This window comes from Lontra canadensis, unplaced genomic scaffold (genome assembly GCF_010015895.1).
Source record: "Lontra canadensis isolate GAN:19392208 unplaced genomic scaffold, GSC_riverotter_1.0 scaffold44, whole genome shotgun sequence".
Taxonomy (NCBI): domain Eukaryota; kingdom Metazoa; phylum Chordata; class Mammalia; order Carnivora; family Mustelidae; genus Lontra; species Lontra canadensis.
Window position 1 is genome coordinate 5,615,147 of NW_022631038.1, and position 27,351 is coordinate 5,642,497.

At 35.6% G+C, this 27,351-nt stretch overlaps 1 protein-coding gene across 7 annotated transcripts in view; it reads left to right on the plus strand.

Annotated features, from left to right (window-relative positions):
- The window catches only part of NETO1 (neuropilin and tolloid like 1), a 122,632-nt gene extending 95,731 nt beyond the window's left edge, over positions 1–26,901 (plus strand). Inside the window, exons 8-12 of one of the 7 annotated variants that reach the window (XR_004384359.1) lie at positions 3,306–3,419; positions 11,141–11,699; positions 12,661–12,735; positions 13,459–13,505; positions 13,604–15,016. Coding sequence is in view for 6 of the 7 variants with exons in the window: in XM_032872234.1 (XP_032728125.1) it covers positions 3,306–3,419; positions 11,141–11,699; positions 12,661–12,721 (734 nt within the window). In the remaining variant the exon portion in view is untranslated. Of the gene's footprint in view, positions 1–3,305; positions 3,420–11,140; positions 11,756–12,660; positions 12,737–13,458; positions 15,017–16,868; positions 16,877–19,293; positions 19,304–23,151; positions 23,159–26,348 lie in introns of those variants that run through there. The other 6 variants (XM_032872234.1, XM_032872235.1, XM_032872230.1 and 3 more) reach the window with 6 other exon arrangements.
- Positions 26,902–27,351: the final 450 nt, after the last annotated feature.

Here is a 27,351-nt window from a genome sequence, read left to right on the forward strand (position 1 = left end):
TTCCTTCCTTCCTTCCTTCCTTCCTTCCTTCCTTCCTTCCTTCCTTCTTTCTTTCTTTCTCTCCCTTTCTTTCTTTCTTTCTTTCTTTCTTTCTTTCTTTCTTCTTTAAGGATTTTATTTATTTATTTGAGAGAGAGATAGAGAGAGCAGGGGGAGGAGCAGAGGGAGAGGGACAAGCAGTCTCCATGCAGAGTGTGGAACCTGACACGGGGCTTAATCCCAAGACCCTGAGACCATGACCTGAGCCCAAATCAAAAGTCAGATGTTTAGCCAATTGAACCACCCAGGCACCTCCAGAGTTAACCTTCTGCTCAGGAACAGTAATCAATTAAAAGTATCTGTTGAATATTTACTATAAGCCTAGAAATGTTAAACCATATGACAGATTAAAAATGAACATTTTTAAGAGGCATGCCCTTAGTCTCAAAGAACATGTTGGGAAAGATGATAAGCATATGCTATGTGCTAAGCTCTTTTGAAAATTTTAAGTATAATAGGATTTAAGAAAAAGATAATTTTCTTGGTAGCTTGGAATAATATTTCAAAACTGCACAGAGAATACAGTGCTGATACGATTTGGATAGCAGAGTGGAGAATGGATATTGCAGGACAGAGAGAGGGGAGGAACATATTTGGCCTCTGAGCCACAGATATCCGGAATGTGCGGAGGGTCATGGGAAATAATGTCAGTGTGTAGAATGTGTCCAGACATCCTCAAAAGCACAATAAGAACATAGCTTGCTTTGGGAGGCAGGAAGGTGCCATTTTGTCTTTTGAGTGGGAGGTAGAAATAAGATCTTTAATGAACCATTGCCTATGTGCATTTATGTGAGAGAAATAGTCAGACATACAAGAACATTCAGAACCCAATATAAGTTGTTATACATTTGTTTCTTACCCACTGCAAGATTTGCTTCTTTATTTGTGTTTGTCATTTTCATAGCAATTCTGTAAATTCTGGCAAAAGTAAGAAGAAGAAGATGGAATGGTACCTAGAATAATAATAATTGGAAAGAACGAGATGATTAACTGGCACATTTCCCTAATCACTTGATGTAAAGAAGTACGTCAGGAATGTGATTTCTTGGCAGTCCTGATTACCTGTTAGGTTACTAGTCAAACCACCAATATTTAACCATATCTGATACTGGTACATTGGTTTATAAGAGACGTTCACAACTTACAAACCAGCAGAACTAAAAACAAAATCCCATTTGGAGAATTCACAATTCAGGTTTCAGCGCTCTTACCAATATTCTCTTGTATTGCATTCAATTACAGAATCCAATGTCATTTTTATTTACATACTTAAAATTTTAAAAACTAACCCATCCTACTTAATAGTAATTGTAGCAATTTTTCCAACTTATTCTGGAAGGGCAATAAAATTTATGCCCTCTTAAAGGTAATTTTTTTTTTTTACTTGACGGATAACTGTACTTTCAGAACCACCCCAATCTATTAAGGCATACTTATTTATTTATTTTTTTATTTGTTTTTTACTAAGGCATTTTGCAGCTACTCCATTTGCAGAAAACTCCTTCTTGTTCTATGCGCACATTTTGACAACATTCATTATCTGCTTAACAGACCATATCAGTTCTGCGAAAGCCATTTCTGAATACAGAAATTTAAATTTCATTCCTTACTAAAGAGCAGATTTTTGCAATCATATATCAGATCATTAAATTTTACATTATAAAAGGCTTATATGATGCTTAACAAGTCACCAGCCCATATTTAGCATGATACTTTCTTTTCAAAATGACTACTGTACATTTTCTACTCTACAATATGTTTTGTTGTTTTTTTTTTGTTTGTTTTTTGTTTTTTCAAAATGACCACCGCACATTTTTAAATCTTTAGCCGGGGACCTAAAGTCAAACCAAGCCAAGGGAAGAAGGAACTGTCCTTCTGGGAAGGGCGAGGGAAGAGTGTGGAGGCAGGGTTGTGGAGATCCAGAAGGAGTCACTTTGCTTGAGTTAGCTCTATCTTTGCCGTATTTTTTTATTTTCAAGACTTGAGTGTTTTTGGTTTTTTTTTTTGTTGTTGTTATTACTATTGTTAGGATTTCTCTAGGTGTGTTAAAATACGTTAAGTTGCAATATGCAAATTATTTGCCTGACATTTTTGATTAGTATAACAAATACATTTAACTTTCTAAAATACCCATGATATATATAGTCTTGAAGATGAAAGAGTCATTACCACGTGACTGGCATTTAAGTAGTACTGATCATTGATAAATATTTACTCATTGATTAGCCACTGTAAATGTTGTTTTTTATATTGAATATGTTTTTCTAGAATCTATCCTTAAAAGGGTTTTAGAACTATTATTGAGAAATAATGAAACACTAAGGTCACATTTTATAAGATAGGTGGGATCACTGTGAAGGTAAAAACAAAAATTAGCTGTAAAGCATGATCTATAAACTACCATCCCAAATTCACTGTTATTCCAGAGACTGATGATTGTAAACATCCTATTACTTTGATAAATAAATGTATTTCCTAATATTGAAGTCATATCTAATGTTACACTTTGCTGTGTCAAACTCCTCACTATTTCTCATATCTATGTATTGGATACCTTCCCTGTGTTCTTATCTTACCTCCCAGCACCCTGAGTGTACATTGCAACCTGAGATCATGGATCACTGTACCTAGAGTTACTAGGATGTGTGAAATACATGCAAAGTAGGCTAATTTCATCACCATGCATATGTTAAACGTTGATAAGAACAGTACATTTTTCTTATGTTGTTCAGGATTAATTTTCCTTGTTCTGAATTTCCGTGGCATTCTTTGTTTTGCTCATGTTCTTGGGTGATGCTATAAGGATGTTTGATACATACTTTCTTCATTAGTATTTTGCAAGTCTGTGCTTCACGCAATGACTTCAATGAAGACTTTTTGCATGATACTACATTTGTGCAGACAGAATTTCAGTGTAAAGCATAGCGTTATCCATGTAGCAGGCACTTTATTTTTGTTAAATGAATGCACCGAGTCAAAGAAAAAAGACCCATATAGATAATGTACTTCATTTTTATGATGGAAACCCCCTGCGCCAGTTTTATAAACTAAGCACATCTAGAGAAGTGCCAGCCCTGTTAGCAACACAAGGAATAATTACCACAATGGCAGCACTTCTGAGAACAGAATGTTTGGTGATTTATCTCAATTTGACAAGAAATTATCATTCTACTCTTTTTGTTTTTAGATTTGCAATATGAGTGACTTACTACTGAGTATCAGGTCTAACTTTTTTCTTCATTTTCCTTTCCTTCTCTTATCTTTAGCTCCCTGTGAAGGCAATACATTCTTCTGCCACAGTAACATGTGTATTAACAATACACTGGTCTGCAATGGACTCCAGAACTGTGTGTATCCTTGGGACGAGAATCACTGTAAAGGTAATGATCAAAAATGTGCAGAAGTCCTCTGCCTGTAGAGTGGGAAGCCTTTATTAGGCTGTGGAAATGTATCAGAGTAACTTGAAAATTGACACGCATCTGGGCTTTGTGGAGCCTCCTGTATATTTTGTAATTCATGTGTAAACGTCTTTCTTTGCTTTTGCCAGAAGTTTCCTTATTCATTAATGTATAGTAGAGAATCTTTCACATTTGAATGCTCATTAAAGACACCTTGTTAGCGCCTGCAGAGCCCTGGAGAGGAAAGGCAGCTTTTAGTGCGGCGTGTTTTTCCTGTCAGACCTGGTGCCTTTCCTCTGCACCTGCACCTCTCACCAGTCTGTCTTCTCTGGACTGTGTGCACGTACTCTAGGGGAAAGGTGCACTAAAGGAACCTTTGTGCTTTCAGGTACTTCCAGCCACTTAACTTGACTTCAGTTTTGCTACCAAAATGCTTTTCTTCCTTTCCAATGAAAATAGCTCCCAATGTCCCTGCTCCCTTTTCTAGCTTGAACACAAAGGTTTGTTTATGTAGATAACAATCCATGGGTTGGCTATGAATGTTGCGTGTTTTAGTTAAGCTGAAAAATGCCAGGCATATTCTTTTATTCAGGTTCAATATTAACTGATTTGTAAAGGAAAAAGAACAGACAATTAACCCTTTCATGCTTCAAGTCCAGTATTGTCTATTAAAATATGTTCTGTGGATGGAAGCCAAGAGGCATCACCATAGTAGGCATGGTTCATGGTCAAGGAGAAAGGCATATGCAGCCTTGATTATTTTGATGGTGGGAGTAGGTGATTACTTAAGGAACCACTTCTGAATGGATGGGAAAGTAAGTTATCTGTGTAGTAGAACCTTAAATCAGCATCATTAATGATTGGTAGTCATAAGCTTTATTTGCCCAATGGGATTTGTTCCTACATATATAGGACCATTTGACATGAGAGAGAAGTGAAGAGAATGTGAATGGATAGGTTTTATGAGCTTCCATGTTTATCTTCTCCAGATGGCAAGACCACTATTTTGATTTCTACTTCATTCTCTTGTAGGGAACACACCTTTATCACTTCTATCTTTGTGATAGGCTACTCTCAGAGATACTGCGGGTTCCATTCTAGACCACCACAATAAAGCTGATGTAGCAATAAAGCAAGTCAAATGAATTTTTTGGTTTCCTAGCGGATATAAAATTTGTTTATGCTACACTGTAGTCTATTAAGGATGTGATAGCAGTATGTGTATAGAGGCAATGCATTATGCAGCTTAATTAAAAAGTACTTACTGGTAAAAACTGCTAGTCATCACAAAACCTTTCAGCAAGTCAAAATCTGTGGTCACAGGTCACTGTAATAAATATAGTAATAATGAAAATGTTTGCAATATTGCAAGAATTATCAAAATGTGACACAGCAAAACAAAGTGAGCAAATGTTATTGGGAAAAGGGTGCTGATAGACTTCCTTGATGCAGGATTGCCATAAACCTTCAGTTGTTGAAAAACAGTATCTGTGAAGTGTAACAAGGTGACATGCGAGGAAACGAGGCCTACCTGTAGTTTATTGGAGTTAGTACCACAGGCTAACATAGGGTGTATCCTAAAAAATGTCCCATGTGCCCTTGAAAAGAATGCATGTTGCCATTATTAGGTGGCTTGCTCTAGAGATGTAGGTTTGCAGCATTGTTCAAGTTTTCAGTTTCTGTTTTCATTTTCTACCATATTTTATCTTTTTTTTTACATTTGAACTTTATTTTTGTTTTATTTTATTTTATTTTTTTCAGTGTTCCAAAATCATTGTTTATGCACAACACTCAGTGCTCTATGCAATAGGTGCCCTCCTTAATACCCACCACCAAATTAAGTGTTAATCAACTATTTACATTATCATAAGGTTTCCAGTCAACAGAAGGCTGTTAGTAGTTAGCTTTTGGGGGAGTCAGAGTTGTACATGGATTTTTAAAAACACGTGGATCATGTCCCTAACCCCTGCATTGTTAAAGATCAATTATATATTTGGTATGTAACTGAAGACTCTGTCAGTGGGTCCAGTTCAGGTATAGACTGATCCAGGTATTTATTTATTTTTCCATTTTATTTTATTTAATTTATTTTCAGTGTTCCAACAGTCATGGTTTATGCACCACACCCAGTGTTACATGCAATATGTACCCTCCTTAATACCCACCACCAGGCTCACCCAACCCCCCCACTTCCCACCCCTCTGAAACCCTCAGTTTGTTTCTCAGAGTCCACAGTCTCTCATGCTTCGTCTCCCCCTCCAATTTCCCCCAGTTCACCTTTCCTTTCCTTCTCCTAATGTCCTCCATGTTATTCTTTATGCTCCACAAGTAAGTGAAACCATATAATAATTGACTCTCTCTGCTTGAATTATTTCACTCAGCATAACCTTTTCCAGTCCTGTCCATGTTGATATAAAAGTTAGGTATTCATCCTTTTCTGATGAAAACATAATATTCCATAGTATATATGGACCACATCTTCTTTATCCATTCGTCCATTGAAGGGCATCTTGGCTCTTTCCACAGTTTGGCAACTGTGGCCATTGCTGCTATGAACATTGGGGCACAGATGGCCCTTCTTTTACTACATCTGGATCTTTGGAATAAATATCCAGTAGTGCAATTGCAGGGTCATAGGGAGGCTCTATTTTTAATTTCTTAAGGAATCTCCACACTGTTTTCCAAAGTGGCTGCACTAACTTGCATTCCCACCAACAGTGTAAGAGGGTTCCCCTTTCTCCACATCCTCTCCAACACTTGTTATTTACTGTCTTGTTGATTTTGGCCATTCTAACTGGTTTAAGCTGGTATCTCAATGTGGTTTTGATTTGAATTTCCCTGATGGCTAATGATGATGGACATTTTTTCATGTGTCTGTTAGCCATTTGTATGTCTTCTTTGGAGAGGTGTCTGTTCATGTCTTCTGCCCGTTTTTTTGATGTGATTATCTGTTTTGTGTATGTTGAGTTTGAGGAGTTCTTTATAGATCTTGGATATCAGTCCTTTGTCTGTAGTGCCATTTGCGAATATCTTCTCCCATTTTGTGGGTTGCCTCTTTGTTTTGTTGACTGTTTCATTTGCTGTGCAGAAGCTTTTGATCTTGATGAAGTCTCAAAAGTTCATTTTTTTTTGTTGTTTTTGTTTGCTTTTGTTTCCTTTGCCTTTGGAGACATATCTTGAAAGAAGTTGCTGTGACCAATGTCAAAGAGATTACTGCCTTGCTCTCCTCTAAGATTTTGATAGATTCCTGCCTCACATTGAGGTCTTTTATCCATTTTCAGTTTATCTTTGGATCCAACAGTACATTAAAAAGATTATCCACCATGACCAGGTGGGATTCATCCATGGGATGCAAGGGTGGTTCAACATTCGCAAAATCAATCAATGTGATAGAACAAATCAGTAAGAGAGGAGAGAAGAACCACATGGTCCTCTCAATCAATGCAGAAAAAGCATTTGACAAGATACAGAATCTGTTCCCTGATTAAAACCCTTCAAAGTGTAGGGATAGAGGGAACATTCCTCTACTTCATAGAATCTATCTATGAAAAACCCACAGCAAATATCATCCTCAGTGGGGAAAAACTGACAGCCTTCCCTTTGAGATCAGGAACATGAGAAGGATGTCCACTCTCATCACTCTTGTTCAACATAGTATGAGAAGTCCTAGCAACAGCAATCAGACAACAAAAAGAAAAAAGTATTCAAGTTGGCAATGAAGAAGTCGAACTCTCTCTTTGCAGATGACATGATACTTTATATTTTATCTATTTTTGAAAGTACCTGTTCAATTCTCCAACTATTATGGTTGAATTTTCTGCTTTCTTTACTTCTGTAAATTTTCACTTTATGTATTTTTGAGCTTAGTTGTTATGTCCATATATGTTTAAAATTGTTGTATTTTTCTGATGGCTTGGCCCTCTTATTGATCATTAAAAACCGATCACTTTTTGTTTTATTTGGTATAATGTTAGCACATCCACTCCAGCTTTCTTCTAAATGCAGTTTGTATACTCAATCTTTTTCCATCCTTTTGTTTTCAGTCCATCTGTATCTTTGAATATAGAGTATGTTTTCTGTAGACAGTATACAGTTGGATCTTATTTTTTTATCCAGTCTGAAAATATTTGCCTTTTGATTGGATTGTTTAATCCACTCATATTTAGTGGTGATATTGATGTATATTTGGATTTACATCTGCCACTTTACTTCTTTTCCCCTCTATGTCCACATATTCTTGTTCCTCTTTTCTTCTTTTATTGGTCTCTTTTGCTATAAGTGAATACATTCTAGTGTAACATTTTAATTCCTTTAATGACTTTTAATGTATTTTTTGAGTTATTTTCTTAGTGATTACTTTAGGTCTTATAACACACAGCCTAACTTCTCAGAATGCATTGCAGATTTATACTAATTTAATAACATTATTTCAATATAGCTCTGTTCTCTTTCTATTTACCTGTTACTTTTGTCCATATTATTTTTCTGTATTTTCAAATCAAAGAATACATCGCTGTAATTATTACTTTACATAATTTTAGAGCAAGAGCATATTCATGTAGTTCATTACATAACACTTCTTCTTTACCGTTTATGATTCTCTTCTTTTGTTTTTGTAGATTCACATTCCCATCTGATGTCACTTCTTATTCTAGGACAATTTTGCTCCTACCTACATCACTTGTATTGTTAATACCAAACATTTACTATTTCTTTAAGTTATAGGCCCAAGATTACAATTTTATACATATGACATTACTCTTTTAAGAAGTTAAGGGAAGAATGTCAAAGATATATGTAACTATATAGTCCTTTGTAATTATGCATATAATGGCCTTTATTGGCAATATTTACTTGCCTCTTTAATTTGCTTTCTATTTTTTAATTTGGGTTTGAATTAGGGTCTGAAGTCACTTACTTTCAATCCCAATAATTTCTTTTAATATTTCTTTTAAGGCATTTTTTCAGCATTAAATTATCTTTAGTTTTGTTTACCTGGAAATGTGTATTTTATCCCCATTTTTGAAAGTTAGTATGCTGGATATTAGATTTTTGATCAATGGTTTTTGTTTTGGATTTTTGGCCTGCAGCATTTTGAATGTGTCATGCCTCTGTCTTCTGGCCTCCAAAATCTCTAATGATAAATCAGCTATTAATTTGATTGGGGTTCGTTTCTATGTGAGGAGTTATTTTTTCCTTGCTGCTTTCAAGATTTTCTCTTGCAACATTTTTTATCTTATAGGTCAGAGTGTGGGTATCAGTTCTTTTATCTTACTAAGAATTTGTTGAAATTCTTGGATGGAATTTGCTCACCAAATTTGGGGAGTTTTCACCTTTTATTTATTTATTTGAATATTTTTCTGTTACTTTCTCTCCTTCTTATACTCTCATCCATTAGGTTGGTACCATTGATGGTATGTCTCATTTTCTGAGGCTCTGTTCATTTTTCTGCATCTTTTGATCTTAGTCTTCTTCAGATTGCATAATTTTCCTTCATCTCTCCTCAAGTTTGCTGCTACTTTCCTCTTTCAGCTGAAATGTGCTGCTGAGTCACTCAAATCAAGTTTTTATTTCAGCAACTGTGCCATTCAACTCTAGATTTTTCACTTTTTTCTTTCGTGTAATTTTTGTTTCTATGTTGCTATTCTGCATATGATAAAACCTTGTTCTCCTATTTTTCTTTACTTCCTTAGCCATTATTTCCTTTAGTTCCTTGAACATATTTGTAACAAATCATTGTCTGTTAAGTCTGATGTCTGGCCCTCTCCTAGGCTTTTTTCCTCTTGTGTATGAATTGCATTAAACCATTTGTTTATATGCTTGGGATATTTTATTGGAAACTTCACGTTAGATAATGTATTGTAGCAATTCTGGATACTAATTCCTCTCTCCCCAGGGCTTGTTGCTGCTATCGTTTTGTGTGTGTGTGTGTGTGTGTGTTTGTCAGTGTAGAGTTGGCTGGCCTGTTTCAGCGATGTCTGTCACTGATAGTGTTGCATGGAGACCATGCTGTGGGCAAGCATACCATAGCCTCAGATGGTCATGGTTTAGTAAGACACTCTCTGACCATCCTTTTCCTGTCCTGTTTATTTGTCTGTCTTTTTTATCACACCCAGCTATTAGTCTCTATTAATTGCCAAATGATTTTTCTGTCATTTTGGACAGTTCCCAGGAGTGTAAATTGTTCCAATTAAATTCAGTTCCTTTAGTTGGTCTTTGAGTCTTTGCGGGTTAGTCTTTGAGTCTAGGCGTTGTGATTTGTTCTAAACTAGGAGGGCTTTCTTTACCTGTTATTTTCCTGGTATTTTATGTTAAATTTCTACCTGTTCTAGTGTCTGGCTCATTGCTACTGTGGAGCTTGACAGTCTCCTCTTAAATCACTTCCCAGAAAACGTCTGTTGTTTTGAGATATCCTTAGGCTTGAACTTTTCCACACGGTTTCAAAAAATGTAACTTTCTTTGGGGAAAGCTATAGTGCTCTCTGTTCTTGTGGCCCACCTCCATTCCTTGGCAAAGTGTCTGCATTATTGCTCTGGGTGCTGAAAGGAGGCAGGGATAGTGACCAACTTCTTTTGGAGTAACACTTCTGCTTTATGAGTAGGGTACTGGGTGAGGGTGGTAACCTCTTGTCTTCTGAGCTTGCCTCTCCAGGTAGTTCGACTCTATGAGCGAGCTTGGGCAAGGGTGCTGGGAGACACATATTCTCAGCCTTCTGCACCTGGTGTAGGGTTTCCATCCTACCAATGGGGGCTGGGAGGAAGAATGGAACCCTTGATAACTCGGGCTCTCTTGTCTAGAATACAATACATGCCCATACTATGGATTTGGTGGGTGGTGAGAGATGCTTGTGGTTTGCTCCAGTTGGGGAGGTACTGTAGCTCCAGGTGGGGAGCATTAGGGAGAGGAAGCCCTATGCTATTGTCTTTAACCTCCCTAAGTAAGCTTCCATCATGGCAAATTGGGGTGGGGGTAGGGAATGGGTTTAAAACAGAGATTCTCACTGTTTTTAAAGAAATTTAGTAAATTTCCCTGAATAAATGTACTTCCATTTGCTGTTTCCATTATGACAATATCCAGAAATGATGATAGATGATAGATAGATAGATATAGGTATAGATATAGATATATAAGTATAAATATAGATACAGATTTTTGTTTGTTTTTAATTATTTTTACCAGTTGTGGTTGTTTCATTGGGGAAAATGCCCACAGATGGAGTCATGCTACCATTCCAGAAGTGTCTGTCAAGAAATTTAATTACCTTTTGGTATTAGAATATTGGTGTTATTGTGAGTTCAGTTATTTAAGTCAGGAATAAATTCAAAACAATATAGGTAGAGTCGTGTTCCCACTAGTCGAGTTTGGATGTTTTCTTATACCTATGAGGAGAAAAATAATTTACTGTTTTTAACATTACTAATTTATTTCCAAATATCTTGCTAAAGATCTTGTAAGAACTTTTTTCAAACGTATGTTGAAAGTAGGGATGCTGGACAATGGGAGGTCTATCTCTAAGTTTAAAAGATAGAGTCCTTGTGAAAAGGGAAGCTTCTTGTTTATTTTTAAAGATTTGTTCATGTTACCTTAAGCCTGTACAAATTCTCAGCTCAGTGTACACCTTTTTATGTGCTCTGACTACCATATTAATGCCTGATGGATTGTTTCTTGTTTTGTTTGTTGTTTTCACTCTCCTCAACCTGTAGAGAAGAGGAAAACCAGCCTGTTGGACCAGCTCAGCAACACCAGCGGGACTGTCATTGGCGTGACTTCCTGCATTGTGATCATCCTTATTATCATTTCTGTCATTGTGCAGATCAAACAGCCTCGTAAAAAATATGTCCAAAGGAAATCGGACTTTGGCCAGACAGTTTTCCAGGAGGTGTTTGAACCTCCTCATTATGAGTTATGTACTCTAAGAGGGACAGCAGCTACAGCTGACTTTGCAGATGTGGCAGATGACTTTGAAAACTACCATAAACTGCGGAGATCCTCTTCCAAATGCGTTCACGACCATCACTGTGGGTCACAAGTGTCCAGTACGAAAGGCAGCCGCAGTAACCTCAGCACAAGAGATGCTTCTGTCTTGACAGAGATGCCCCCGCAGCCCATCAAACCCCTCATCCCGCCCATGAGCAGAAGAAACATCCTCGTCATGAAACACAACTACTCGCAAGATGCTGCAGATGCCTGTGACATCGACGAGATCGAGGAGGTGCCAACGACGAGTCACAGGCTGTCCCGCCATGACAAAGCCGTCCAGCGGTCAGTATCAATAGATTTTTTGATGACATCTAGAACCTGAGACTGAAATGCCTCCAGTTTCTCTTTTTATTAACAATTTAAACCATAGTGTCTCAATTTTTTCCTCTCCCTTTTCCTTTTCAATGCTATCCAGACCCTTTCTAAGTCCTATTTATATACATAGGTGTTTGTGTGTGAGCACACACAGACCAAAGATATTTCATTTATTTCTACACATATATAGTATTTATTTCTACAAAAATTATGGTTTTAATTTATATTATAAATTTGTATTGCTAATTTGCTGCCACATATTCATGAATTTTGCTTTCATCAATACTTAATATATTTTCAGATATGAAATGCTATTTGGAAATAACTGCCTTACCAAGATGGGTAGCCCATCTCATTGAATAATTTAATGTAAAAATAATGTATTTTGCAATATGATGTATTATATTTTTTGTATATGAAATGAAAATGCCGAAACCCTTTTTTTCCCCATATCACATGATACTTACATGACAAATTGCATATAATAGTATGGTATGGTAAAATACTAAACATTTATATTTAAATGTAGATAAAATAGTAGAAACATTTGATTCATCTTCAACATAAAGATAATATTATCAGTATCATATTATTAGCCCTAAAATTGGTAAAAATTTTGGGGAAAGAAAATTTAATTAAGGAAAAAAGTATCTATTTTAAACCCCCAAACCCAAAATACATATGTCCTGTTTTGAATTTTTACTAGCATTTAGTTTGTTTTATAAATGGACATACTTTCTCAATTCATCATGCATCCTCAAAACCTAAAATATTTTCAGTTGATTTAATATTTTTGCATGCTGATGGAAAAAAATCTATTTCCATAGTTTTATGAATTTTTAGGAATGCTTTTAAGTAAATATTTGTATGCATATTTATTTTTTGTGCAAGTATTACTTTGTTGAATGAAATAGCCATAACATTCCAGGTTCTGCCTCATTGGGTCTCTAAGCAAACATGAATCTGAATACAACACAACTAGGGTCTAAAAAGAAAATTCAAGGTAAGCGAATGCCCTTGGTTCCTTCTCCCACCTTGTTGTATTCTGTTTTGTTTTGTTTTGTTGCAGTTGTCTTGTAGATTTTTTTTAGGGAATGTGCTCTTTTTTCATTATCTCTTGAGATAAATGTTTCATAATACTTCATAATCAGAAATATGCTGGATTCGGTGCTGATGGAGTGATGGCTTTTAGCATACGTATCTTTAAAATAAATGTTCATATTCTTATCATCAGGCATTGTACTAGAATGTTATTTCAAAAAGGATGTTAAATTAGCAAGTTAAATTTTACATATTTTAAGGTTAAAATAAGAAAATAGTAAATTTGCAAAAATATCAGAAGAAATGCAAGTTTTTCATAACAAAAACAATGGAATATTGTCTCAATATAACTGAAGCCAACACATGCAGTTGGTAATTTTCTTATTTAATTTGGCAATATTCTACTCAGATTCATACACTAAGTGTTTGGTGGTATTTATACGGTGTGTGCACTCTTTATTTTTGCATGAATATGTAGCTTATTTCATCAAAGTTAAGTGCAGCATGTTATGCCAAATTCTATGATATCAGATTTGAATGCTTAACAATGTAAATGTTCCATAAATACTAGTTGTCTATGTGTACATCTATTTTGTGATCAAATACCATAAGAGCTTTACTTTTAGCACTTGATAATCTATATCTCTATTAAACTAATTTGTCTCCAATTAAATTTGCTTGACAGCTAAACTCTTCAAAACACTTCAAGCCTATCAACTATTCTTGAATTAGGTGAATGCATTTCCATGCTCTATATTACCTTGATAAATTTGTGTATTTGTATGCATTTTTCACTGGGAGAAAATGTTTTAACTGTGTTTTATTTTCAGAGAAGAACTATTTATACAAACATGGGGACTGTGAAACGAAAATTCTCTAGTGAATTGTGAAAAGTGGACATATTTCTAAATTCATTCCACTGCCTTTATCCAAACTTAAGAATTAGAGACATTTGTTATTCCTTCGGCAAGACATCCCCGCTGCACAATGATATGTTCATTTCATAATTTGGTTGCTGGTCACCAAGTGCTCCTTAGTTTTTAAATACATTTTGAGATTTACTGGAAACTTGAAGAAGAAATTAGTTCCTGATTAAGACTATCCCAAGTTTTCTTTTTACTGTTAGTTTCACTTTGTTTCTATGTTGTTTTAATGTCCTTGTTATATAATTGTACGTTGTGTGACATGTGAACAACACGATTTTGGATGAACTTTGTGTTACATGTACATTGTTTTCATTAGATAGACTGCTTGAGACTAGTGCGTCCCTGAGGGATTTTGAACATGCTCCAGTTAAGAAGTGAAAATATGGACCATGGAAGCATCAGCTAGAGGTTTTATGGACTTTTAACATCTATTATTGTATTATGATTAAAGGCAGCCAAGAGTCATGAGTAAAAATACTAGATTGCAATAAGAAACATCTGATTTTTTTTTTAGTCTTTCCCAAATATCCCCAATTTCTTTTTTGTTTTATATCAAAGGAAGATACTAAGTTTCAGAAAGAGGTTTTGAAATCAGGTAATTTACCATTCAGACCCATCAGTAGAAATGTTTTTTGATTAAGCACTTAGCAATATGACTGAATTGACAGTTTGAGAAAATACCCTGCATGTCAGTACTGGATATTTGAGTTGGAAAAATATCCTTTTTATTAGACACATTGTAAAAAGCATGCATTCTCGAATATTGCTGTTACGCTTCCATTTCTTTGTGTCATACGCTTGCTACTTGTAACTTTTTATATAAAGATATATAAAAATGTATAATAATTTCCTAACGAGTTAAGAAAAATGTTTTCTTCTATTAGAGTGATAAAAAATTGACTTACATAAGTGCACACTTTATATCAACTCTTTCTACCTGTTAGGCTCTAGGATGTCTTTTAGTATTGAGGCTTACTTCTCTAAATTTGATCTCTCAAATTTTATGGACTATGTTCTCCTTTTAGAATAGGACAATCTTTTTAAATGCTTTAAAATCACAGGCCCTTTTATGAACCAAATTATGCCATTCTGAGTTGTTCTCCTACTCAGGCACACATATAATACCCAAAAGCTTACTAATCATGATGTGTTTAATATAAATAAAGCAAAATCATATAATATATTTAATTGCTGTTGAATCATATACACACTCTCTAAAGTTTGATTTAATAAATGGGTACTTTTTAAATATTCAATGTGTATTCCTAGAAAATAAATTTTAAAAGTCAGAATTACTGTAAATCCACTTACCAACATCTCCAAAACTGCTGAATTCTATGGAAGTCTGTCCTTCAAATAGTGAAGTAGTCTGGTCTATCACAGTTAAAACTTTGTGACTCAAGCAGGCTTTACAAACCTATAAATGAATTACTTGCATCCATCTCCATTAGGAATTCAATTTCATATATGCTACAGAAATAAATAAATGGGAAAGAAAATAAAATTTTATGATAGATAATTAAAGAATTATCATAGCAATTCTGAATAACCTGTAATGAAAAAAAATCAATATACATAAATAATCACTTCCATGAATGTGATACACTGATGTATAGAAAATATATTGAATGTGATAAAGAAAGATTATTTCTATTGTTTTGATACCTATTTTGTACACAGTTTATGTCACAATCTAGCCTTTAGTATTTGACTTGACTGATTTATTTAGTTGCATGCCAACCTTTATACACTTTAATTCAAATTTAATGCATCCACAGATTAATTTTGAAGTGGTTAGCCATATTTTATTTTCACTATTTAGAAATCTTCATAGGACCACTTACAATTTGAATGAATAATCTCAGAAAAGTACGATATTTATGTCAAGACTTATTTATACAGCAAAAAAGGAAAATAAGTGAACCACTTGGCTCTTCACTTGCCCTATAGCTGTCCGCAGGCAGTTCTCCCTAAATATGCAGAATGCTCCTGATCTGCTGGTTCAATGCTTAAAGGATATTTGCACCAGAAATCCACTCATCAACAACCAAAAATCCAACCACACTAAGTAAAATGACAAAGATGGATGTTTTATGTATATTTAGTACACAACAGCTCCATGGGAAAACAAAAATATTTCAAGTGAAGACTAGGTCTCTTCAGTGGTCATACAAAAACAAACAAACAAACAAACAAAAAACCAAGAAACTTTAACAATGGTCATTGATGAATCATAAGAGAAGGTAGTGATGACATGAATGCAGGGACCTGGGGCTCCCTGTTGGCCCTTGATGTAACTCTAGATGCTAGATCTGGGAAACAGGGGAGTCCATGATGCCTGGGAAGTCCCTGGAGGAGGTTCTTTAAAAGCCAGACTGACATTTATCCATATATTAAAAATTCCTATTGACTGGCACACCAGATCTTACACCTAAATATCAAACTTGGGTTTAGATTCAAATGGGGAGACACATTGTGGTTAAGGAATGAGGTGTTTCAAGACATTCAAGATGTTTCAAGATATTTCAGATCAAGTAATTTTAATAAATAATGATATTTTTTGATAAAGTGAATTCAAATATGACTTACACAAGTGCTTTATTAATTCCACAAGATGTTCTCCAAAAGCATAGTTACACACATTAGTTAATTTGAAAATAGCTGTTTTCCTTTTATTTCTTTATATTTGAATTCACTTTCAAAAACTGGAAGACATATCATGAGTCTATGCAACACCTGTGAAACCCTGCTTTCAGCCTCTTCCACTTGTCCAAGTGCATTTCGATTGCCTAATTCAAGATTGATGTGCTGATTTGGAAATGCGATTTTTTGTACCTGATTTTATATACATGCACTTTCTATGAATCATATTGCAAAATAGAGATATGTGATGTTGATATTCCATAATTCACTTTCATTTGGTCAGATAATTAAATGTGGCTATAAATGTAACTGGAGATGAGTGTCTTTGGACTTTTAAAGGAGAACAATCCACTTTGTGGAAATGTTGGCTTTTATGTTTTGCATAATTTTTTTCCACTAAAAATATTTCAATCGGTCTGACTCTATAAACTGTTATTCCTATTGTTTAATAAAGTTAGGTCTTTGACAAAAACTGAATGAATATTCACGTAAGCTGTTGCATCAACTTCTTTGTTTTTTCCTTTAGGAATTTTGGTTTTTCCTCAAATTTGATAGCTTAAAAAAAAATCCCATGAATGGATTTTCCTCAACCTCTGAATATCATAATAAATGGCAAAATATGATACTGGTTCCTGTTACCTTAATTAAAGTAATGGCAAATAACTTATTGATGTATTAGTGGTAAAATGCATAATAGAATTTTATCTTATTATGAAGTTTGTATATTTCAATGATGAAAATGATTCCTGTCAGATTCCAGCTCTGGAGGGAGGTTAGGTAAGTAAAACCTGTAAAATTCTCCGAATCCTGAACGTATATGACTTGAGTGAGTTTCAGTTTTTTCCAATTTCTCTGAATTGAGCTAGTTTTGATGTCATGTCTACTTATAATTCTTTCTTCCTTTTGTTTGTTTCTATCTGTCACACAATGGCACAGAGAGTTCAGCCGACAAAATGTTAAATAGATGAGGAATAGAAGAATCTATTCTTCTATAGAAGAACTTGGACCTGAATTTATTATAATTCTCTTATCCATTTAATTAATATTTCCCATTCTTCTCTTAAAGGTTGAAAAAAAGTAGCAAAGCAAAATATATTGTAAAAATAGCAGAGATGTGTTTTTATAAATAATCTTGTTCCATAAATCTGAGGCCCTATGTTAACATAGATTTATCCTGATTCATTTTATTAATGAGTTGTTTAAATCATACTACAAATTTCTTTAACTTTAATTTTAACTTTAACTTTATTTGACTCACTCGAATAAATCCAACAGTGTCATAGAAATACCAATGTGGGTGACCAATGTCAGACACTCTTCTTACCTCATCAATTTTTTATCAATTCTTAATACCTCAATACAATTTTTTATTGTAGCCTCTGGTTATATACTTCCTTGTGCATTATTTAAAAAGCAAATGCCCTCTTAACATGCCTTTAATTCCTCAGAGTTAGGAATAATAAACTCTACCTGCTTCAGACATATGTCATTTATGAGGGTCTAGGGTTGGTTTTCAGAAAATTGTTTATTCCTGCATGAGTACAATTATATAATTAAACCACTGTTTTATATTCCTAGTAATTATGCAGTTCAATATATGCTGGTTTGTCCCCAACTTCTACCGCCTCTCCAAGGTCTGAGCCATGCCATTTTACATTGGTCAATTATTTGAAAAGTTATTTTTTTGTTCTCCAAACAGTCACAGATGTAGACACAAAATGTAACAGCAAGCAGAAAACACAATGTTTAAATTTTTTAAAAGAAAACATTCCTATTATGTCATATTATGAAATTTGTACTTTTTTGTCACTTTCTCATGAGTTAAGTTTGATAGCATAGCCAGTCTTTTGATCCTGTACAATCTATATACTGGGATTCTGCCTAAGTGATCTGGGGATGAAAAAAAAAAAGAGGCAGCAGTCTATTGGGGAGCATGATTATGGAGTTTCATAGAAGAAAGGGTGTTTAGAGGAGCTAGATCAGAAAAATGAAACCCAAAATTATTTGCCAAGTTTTTCACCTTAAAAAGCTAATTAGTTATCACCTTCATAATATTGAATGGAAAATAAAATATATTAAATTGTCAAGAGAATGCAACGCAGATGATTTTTCTAAGATTTTATTTATTTACTTGAGAGAGGGAGAAAGAAAGAGCATGAGCAAGCAGGGGAAGGGGCAGAAGGAAGGGGAGAGAGGGAATCCCAAGCAGATTCTGAGCTGAGCAACATGGGGCTGGATTTCAGGACCTTGAGATCATTACCTGAGTGGAAACCAAGAGTCAGCCATCTAAGGGACAGAGCCACCCAGGTACCCACCTCCCCCCGATGATTTTTCATAGTAAAGAAGTTGGTAGCATAAAAATGGGATACATACATCTTCTCAAGGGGATCGAGAAAGGCTTAATGAATAGCTGTTCTGTTAAGCAGATCTTGAAATTTGGAGACCATCAAATAATGGGCCAAGGAAGTATTTTCACCTAGAGAAATTGGAGCAGGGACTAGTTGGGAGGCCACATATTTATTTCAGTTAGCTGGAGCGTAGGAGTAGACAAAAGGAGAAATAGTAAATATAGTTGAAAGAGTAGGTTGGCATTTGCATCATGATTTCTGAGTGCACGTAGTTTCATCTAAAGAGGCTCGTATTTTATTACAAGGAGAATATTTTAATGCTTCTTAGCATATATGGTTTATGAATTATACTTTAAGTCAAATCCTCTGATAGCAGTATGTTTGCTCAGTTGAATGAGACTAGAATAAGTAAAGGAAATTAAAGCAATACAAAGGCAAAACATTAAAAAAGAATAACTGATTGCTAGATATCCAGAAATATCTGTTTTGCTATTGCGTTTATTTTCTGCCATATTTTTTTAACTCTCAAGATTATGATTAACTCACTAACCAACCCATTGAGCCCTATGTGCTAAACACCATATGTAGTGTTTCAGAATCAAGTGTTCTGTTGGTCCTGTTAGCAGTCCTAACACTACTAATAACAATACTCATTGTTACGGTTGTTGTTTTTCTGTTGTACATATGAGGAAATTAAAAAGAGTTTTCTATTAACTTTTCCAAGATTCCATGATAGGGATGATAAATCCGCCACCAACCCTAATGATTAATGCTAGAATCAGCCAACAGTCTTCACCCATGTGCTTATGGCTCTCTAATGGTCAACATGGCACTAGTTCATATTCATAGAAACCCCATAGTTTTGTGTTTCCTCATCTGCAAAAATATGTATTATAGCAACTTCTCTGTACCCTGTAGCACTTAAGGGTCAAATAATGCATTGGAGAATATTTTTATATCCTATAATGCATTATAAATACATAGTTTTCCCTAAGTCATGTGTAAACTTCATTTATTACTGACACGGAACAAGGACATCATCTATAACGAGCATCATGAAGAATGACTCCAGCCTTCTTGTCTTCACAGTGAAATGACTGACTCCCAGAACCCACTGATTGTTATTCACTGGAATGGCGTTTTCTCTGATGTTCACTTTGTTACATTATTTTATTGAGTTCTGAAGTGACCCCAAAAGACCTAGACATAAGTATACACTGAAATACCAACACTTGAAAGAAAATCCTGTTTTCAATCCCAGCCAATTGCTCAATATACATTTGCATGATATAAATAGTGGATAAGAGAGCATGTAGACAGTTACATAGAAGATTGCACTCTCCAAGCCACAATTATGATATAAAATGTGGTATAATGCACTAAAAATAATGTATCCTTTTTGAACAGGAAAAATTCAAACTCAAACTTTAGGTTCACTTCATACTACTTATGTGCTCTTAAAAAAAAGCTATTTGAACCCTCTGTTCACAGTGCATAGTCAATGTGGGTCTATTAAATGAGCAAATGAGTAGAAAAATTACATTTAAGAAGTAACTAAATTTCTTTATTTGACACAGAAGCACTGTCCTGACCTGACATCCGCCCATATTTATCTAGCCCTTCCTTCTAGAACTTATAGAACTAAGCCAGATTGTAAAGGAAGCCTGAAAAAGTACTGTTTTATAACTGGTATGATAGGTATACTAGCTTTAAAAAAAAAAAAAATCAGCAGGTTGTGGTTTCCAAACAAGCACACACAGGATACAAATGAACAAACAACAATGGTAAGTTTTGAAGCACAAAAACTTAGAATAACATTTAAATAGAATTGCTTGAAGTAGCAATACTCATGGATCAATTGATACATATCAATTCAGTATACTTAGGAACCTTGGGTGGTTCATGATTTTTAACTTCTCACATATGCTAACTTTAGGAATGGAAGTGTCTTTTCAAAAATATCACTCTTTAAAATGCAGCTTTTCCAAGCGGCTCATCATTGTTAAGATGTATCCTATGAACACATTTTCCTATAATATATTCACCCAACTTTCTGAAAGGACTGTCTATGTGTTTAAAATGATTCTGTCATTAATTGATAATAAAGTATTTTATAAAATGTTAGTACCGTTGGGAGAAAACACTCTCTACTCCCTTATAGCCAAGTTTTTTCTCCCTTTGACATTGAGACTTATAAAAGAGGGAGGTATTTTCTGACCAGATGCTTATCCTTTTGTCTCTTGTAAATATGTATCATTTATTGAAGGACTGTGTCTGTTGGTGAGATAAACTATCTCACCTTCAAATTGACGGCTCTGAATGACCAGGCCTGGGAACTGTAAACTGGTCATTTCCTTTGCCAGCTGGTCCCTGCTCAGATCTCTTAACAGGGCAGTAGAGGAAGATGGAGTCAGCTGAGGACCTCAAAGACTTACTTGCTGTTTGCTTCTGTCCCTGTAACATCATCCAAGCATCCTCGCTTGGGTTCAACAGCAGCCTCAGCCTCTTTTGGCACCTGGAGACCATGCCTCCTAGCATCCCTCAAAGGTATCCGCAGAGCCAGGCGTGCGCTCCTCAGACCGCTGAGCCCTGCCTCCAGGACACCTTCTAGGTTCTGGATTATGAAAAACCTCATTCTATTCCCATTGTTTCCTGAGCCTGAGGACTGGTCAGCCTTCACATACCTTATGATCCTTATTCTGTTTGTTTTCCTGGCCTTCCAACCTTCTCAACAGATTCCCTTCAACTCACGCCCTCTCGATGTATCTGGTACGTTTTCTGTTTTTTACCAGCTGGAGGATTCTGATGGGTTTTACCTGGCATTCTTATCCAAGAGCATTTTAAAATTTTTCCTTTAGAGTCTTTTGCTTACCTTATGAACCTTTGCCTAGTTAAATTTCATATGCTGGCTAAATTATTTCTGAAATATTACTTCTATAGCATGAACTATTAAAATATATGTGACTATAATGCATATATTCGTAATGAACAGGTGTTCTTTTTCATGGGGTGGGTATTTTTCAACTCTTGTTGGGAACTATAAGGGAGGGGGAAGAGATATCATTTGTAGTGATATGACTTTGAAATTAAAATCATCATGGATCCTCTTTCTAATTTATATTCCTGATCTAGGCAGGCTCCAGGCAATTTCTTAATTCATTTATGTGCACCATAATCAATTTTTGTGAGTCTTTAAATTTTACTTTATTCTTCAGGAATAAAGTTTTTGTCAAAATGATTAGACAGTTTTGGTCTTCTGATGCCTTTAGGAGAGCCTAGAGATCCTGCTCTTGTCTGTTAGAAGTTTCAGAGCATTTCCTAGGGGCTAATAACTTAAATTTGAACTAATCAGCCACAGAGCTTAGCAAGTTAAAATTTTATAACTTCAGTTTTTCACAGAGAATGCCTTTGGATTTAATCACCTGGTGGTGAGAATTTTAATCCCTCTAAGTCAACCACCATCAAACTTTTATCTCAAGGGAACAGGAAGACATCAACATCTGGCTGATAGGTGAACTGACTAATTTTGACTCAGTCTGTGGTCTATTTAAATTGTGATTTTCTGCAGTTTGTGATTATACAGAGGGAAAAGATCCATTTTTCTGGTTTAATCAGATGAAGCCATAGCTTGTTATGATAAACTCATTTCTTACAAGAAATATTCTCGACACTACTTAAATTTAGACTTTTCCCAGAACACTCACATGTATCTATCCCTGTTTTCCTAGTAAATCTAGCAAATGTAGCCATTTCTGAAAGCGCAGAGAGAACAGACTTTATCTTGACAGAGCTTTAACCAGCAAAACAGTAGCTCTGCATTGAAGTGTTTGCTGAGTTTTCAGTGTGTGTGAGATACTGTTCTGAGTATTTTACAGGTGTTCACACAGTTCTCACAACAACCTTACAAGGTCATTATTATTAGTTTTATTTTACAGATGAGAAAAAAAGAGTTCCAAAGATATTAAATATCATTTCCAAAATCATGTAACTAGTACATGATAAGGCCTGGATTTAAACTTTGAAAGTCTGGATGGATATGGAACCTATAGTCCTTTTTTTTTTTTTTAAGATTTTATTTATTTAATTGAGAGAGCACACACAAGCGAGGAGGAGCAGAGGGAAGGGGAGAAACAGGCTCCCCACCAAGCAAGGAGCCCAATGCAGCACTCCATCCCAGGACCCTGGGATCATGACCTGAGCCAAAGGCAGATGCTTAACTCACTGAGTCACCTGGGGGCCTGTGGAATCTATAGTCTTGAACTGTGAATCAAATTGCTTCTCACTGATTCTCCACTTGTTGATTTTAATGAATGGGAAGAAAAATATTGGTTACTGATTTAAATCCATTCTTTCTAACCTCGGTGAGTACTGAGACAGGAGAGACAAGGATTAGATGATAGACATAACAGTGAATTCTCCTTAAAAGCATGTTTAGGAATTCCCATGGGGATACTGGAGAAAAATAATGCAGGATCTTTATCTACAATTTTACCATGATGTATCTGGTCTGTCTAGGTTGCTTATGGTAAATGAATTTATGTATGGATTTATGTATGGCACAAGTCTTGCTGAAATCTGTTTGGAGTCAACATATCACTATCTTAGTAATGCTTCATAACTAAAATATGTTTGTGTAAGCGATGCCCTACATGCGTCCCTTAGAGAGTTCCCGTACATAAAGTGTGTTGGGGTTCTCGTGCTACACTAATAAAGGACCTAGTAAGTTCAGTTTTTATAACCGTGCTTCCACACACATCACATTTAACTCAAAAGTACCTTTAGTCTTTGAATTATTGGTAAAATCAGATTCTCTGTGAGATCTGTGATTCTTGTAAGTCTGACTCTTTTTGCTTCCTTAAGGAGTTTTGTACTATCTCTTTTGGAACTCAAGAAGTTCAGTGCCGAAGCTGTGTACTCCTTTGGCTTGTGTTGGTGGTTATCACCAGCTCTGTGAAATTATTCAACAAACACACCACAGCTCCTCAGTAAATATTCACTGCATCCATACTAGGGGCACAGAACCGTTTTAGTCACAAAATGGACAAAAAGATTCACTTTTGTGTCACATAATCTAGGTCAAGGAAACATTAACTAAATAACAAGGGAAAGCAATAACAATAAAAATCATATGGCATGTTGTGAATTTACCTTGACAAAAAAAATAATAATAAGGCTATTAAGAGATGGAAGTGTTGAGATACAGAATTGGTATGTCATGTGGAAATGGCACGCGCAATATCTCTGGGAATGTGACTTTTGACCATAATCTTAATGGACTAAAGTAGTGAGACTTGTCAATATCTGAGAGAAGAGATTTTCTGGCAGAAAGAGTATACTGAGTGTGCCTGAGAAGACACTGTGGTGGGGACCGAGAAGGAGAGTGGACAGTAGGAAGCAATGAAAGGGAGTGGCCGGGACAGAGAGCAGGTAGCAAATCAAGCAAAGCTTGCAAATATAGAGTTTGTTTGGGCTGAAACGGGAAGTCACCAGAGGATTTTGTCAGAACGCTGGCACGTTATGGCTCTGCTTTCCCTGCTCTGCTCTGTCTGTTGTGTTGAGAGGAGTCTGGGAAGGAGTAAGGGGGAAGTCAGTGAGAACAGGAGGAAATCCAGGGGTGCAACTGAGAGATGAAGCAAGTGTGGCATATCTGTCAAGGTGCAGTCAGGCAAACCAAAGCCACTGTGCATAGTCAAGGTATTAAAACATATACAGGAGTTAAGGGCTCAAATAACCTTTGGAAAACCTAAGGAACAAAGGTCAGAGAAGCTTCACTGAAGCTCTTAACCTGATGAAGCCCAAAGATTCTGCAATTCTCAAGAATCTTTGGAAAACACCACAGAACTATTTGAATCTAGTGAAGTCGAGTGGGGAGAGTAGTTCTAAAGGACACGTCTGCACATATGTACATGTCATACATGAATTTGGCTGTGTGTGCCTTTGGCGGATAAGGGCCGCCTATCTCTTCCACCAGTGGAACCTCACACAAGTGCTCATCACTGACAAATGCTATCCTTTATTTGTACTTTCTAAAATTCCTGAAACCAGAATTATTACCTTTTGTAGTATTGTTTTCAAAGTAATTTCCTTTTCATATGTCATTCATGATTCAATCGCTTGGTAGAGGAAGATAAATACAGTATGGTCACATTCTGTCCTCTGGAAGTCGGAGTTCACCGAACGAATTTCGTTATTTAAAAAAGTACCTTGTTATTTTCATAGCTTCCTTTCCTACTAGTGTACTAGCTTTCTGAGGAAAGTAGAAATCCTTTTCATTTTTGTATCCCCAGAATAGCACCTTCCTGGAATATCCTGGATTCCCCATAAATACTTTTTGATTGAATGAAAAACTTTTCTGTAATAAAAGGAATCATCATAGGGCAAACTGAATGCTAACACACTGAAACAATCAATATGGACAAAGTATGGAGAGGTATATGTTAAAATGTGTAAATCATTTTATGATTCATGACATAATCATTTATGATTTATGACAAAACAATGATTCTAACTTGAGTGAATTTGTGAAGGTGTAGAAAATAAATGTGAAGAGCAAAAAAGTATAAGAAGCAAGGTTTTAAAAAAAGAAGTTATACAAGGTGCAGTGAGGCTTGAAACATCTGTGGATTATTTTGAGTATACCATTTAATTTTTTTCTATTATTATTATTGTTTAATCAAGGGACTCTTTCAATTGTTCATGATGGACTTGGGAAGAAAAGATTAGAGATTTATACTCTCTAGGCTTACCAAGTATAATGGAATCGATATGCTTGTATTTCTTTCAGATACAATTACACTTTTGTTGCAATACTTTGTAAATAAGACTGTTCAATCTTCTTGTCAAGTTCTGAAAGGATGTATCTAAGGACTATCCAAGAAAACATTTTGGAAATTGTGCTTATTAAAAAAAAAAAAAACAGCAATGCAATAACAACAAAACCGTTTTAGAACCGGACTCGATGCTGTTGCTTTCCATGGAGAACTCTCGCTTTACCTGATGGTCCTGGCAGGTTAGCACATGGCAGAAGCTGGAGCTCAGTCATAGTAAAGGCAGGCAACACACACATCTGTTAAAAGAGTCTGGTTTCCAACAGTAGACGCTTAGTTTTCTTATGTCTTAGAGTAAGCATTCATCATGAACATGACAAGTTGCTACGAGTAAGATAAGGTTAACTGTAAAGAAGATTCTTGGACACACATTGTTTTATTTAATTGTATCCTGACGGTCATTCTGGAGGAAGACATTATTACATTTTTCGCTTTACAGGTAAGTAAACTGAATCTTAAAAGAAGTCAGCTGATTTATCTAGTTAACAGAACCAATAAATGGAGGGACTCCCAGACTCTAATCTAAGCTTCCTACTGACACACTCATTTGCTACCAAAGTACTAATTTCATATTCTGAGCCCCAGGGATGTGCTAATCCTTGATTCACATTTTCCAATTCAACCCTCGGAACCACATTGCTGGGGGGTATGAGTAGCCCCGTGATTTTTCTGAGGGGATTGGCACTCAGGGATGTTCAATGACCAATGCCAAAGCAAGAATTTGTAACCATTTGGAGGGTAAAAGCAAAGCAAAATAAACCAAACAATCACATGCATGCATCCTCATCTCTATGAAAACTATTTAGTTATTTATTTGGTTTCTCTTCATAGGGATAATTGGATTGTCTGTTTTTAATGAAGCGTCACCAACGCTCTCTACTAGGCTGCAGACTAGCTTTGAAAGTATCCCTTCCCTCTCTGGCTCTGAGTTGGAATTTGTCAATGAGAGGAACTCACGAAGAATTCGGAAGGGAAGATGGAGTGGAAGTCATTCTCCTTGGGAGGTCGCAGAGGGCAGATGCAGCAGCTCCTTGACAACATCTGTGAGTTCCCAGTTCTCCATCACAGTGACTGGACGTGGCGACTCCAGCAATCTCCAAGAGCTCCAACTTTTCTCCCATCCCTGAGCTTCGGTCCTCAGTCCTCAGGGACCACTTCTCCAATCATTGGGCAGCTGCCCTTCCAGACTTTTACTAGCCATGTCCTCTCACACCTGTGGGATCACCAACTCCCATGCTAAATTCCTCATTCTTACAATGCTATAGAAATTCTATTTTCCTGACTGAACCCAGACCAATACAGGTGGAAGATTTGTCTTGTGGCCTAATCCAAATTGTGTTATTGCCAATAAAGGTGCAGTGATTCTTGGCCATTGGGTGGAACACACTTGAAATTAAAAAAAAAAAAAGTATGTATATTGCAATAAATTCGCTTAATTCTACCCAGTTGACTCTGGAAGGGAGGGAATGATAGAAGGCATCAGAGAAATAATTAACATGAGCAAATAAACCTGTGGAAGTGATAAGGTGAATGTTTATTGTATTGCTTTCACTGGTCAAATAGTGCCATTAAGAGAACATGAATGACATGTCATAGCTTTGCTGTGAAGGGGATTGCACACACACATGGGCGAATGGATTTTGACATTGTACAAGCAAAAATAGGAACAGTATTCTCAGTATCTAGAAATGAGACTAAGGATTTAATGTGTTGATAATGATATTGGCATATTCTATATATTGACTATATTTTTAAAAATCTGTACTCTAGAACATGTATTTTACTTATTATTATCAATATGGCTACCATTTGTTGAGTCTATACAAAGTTTGAT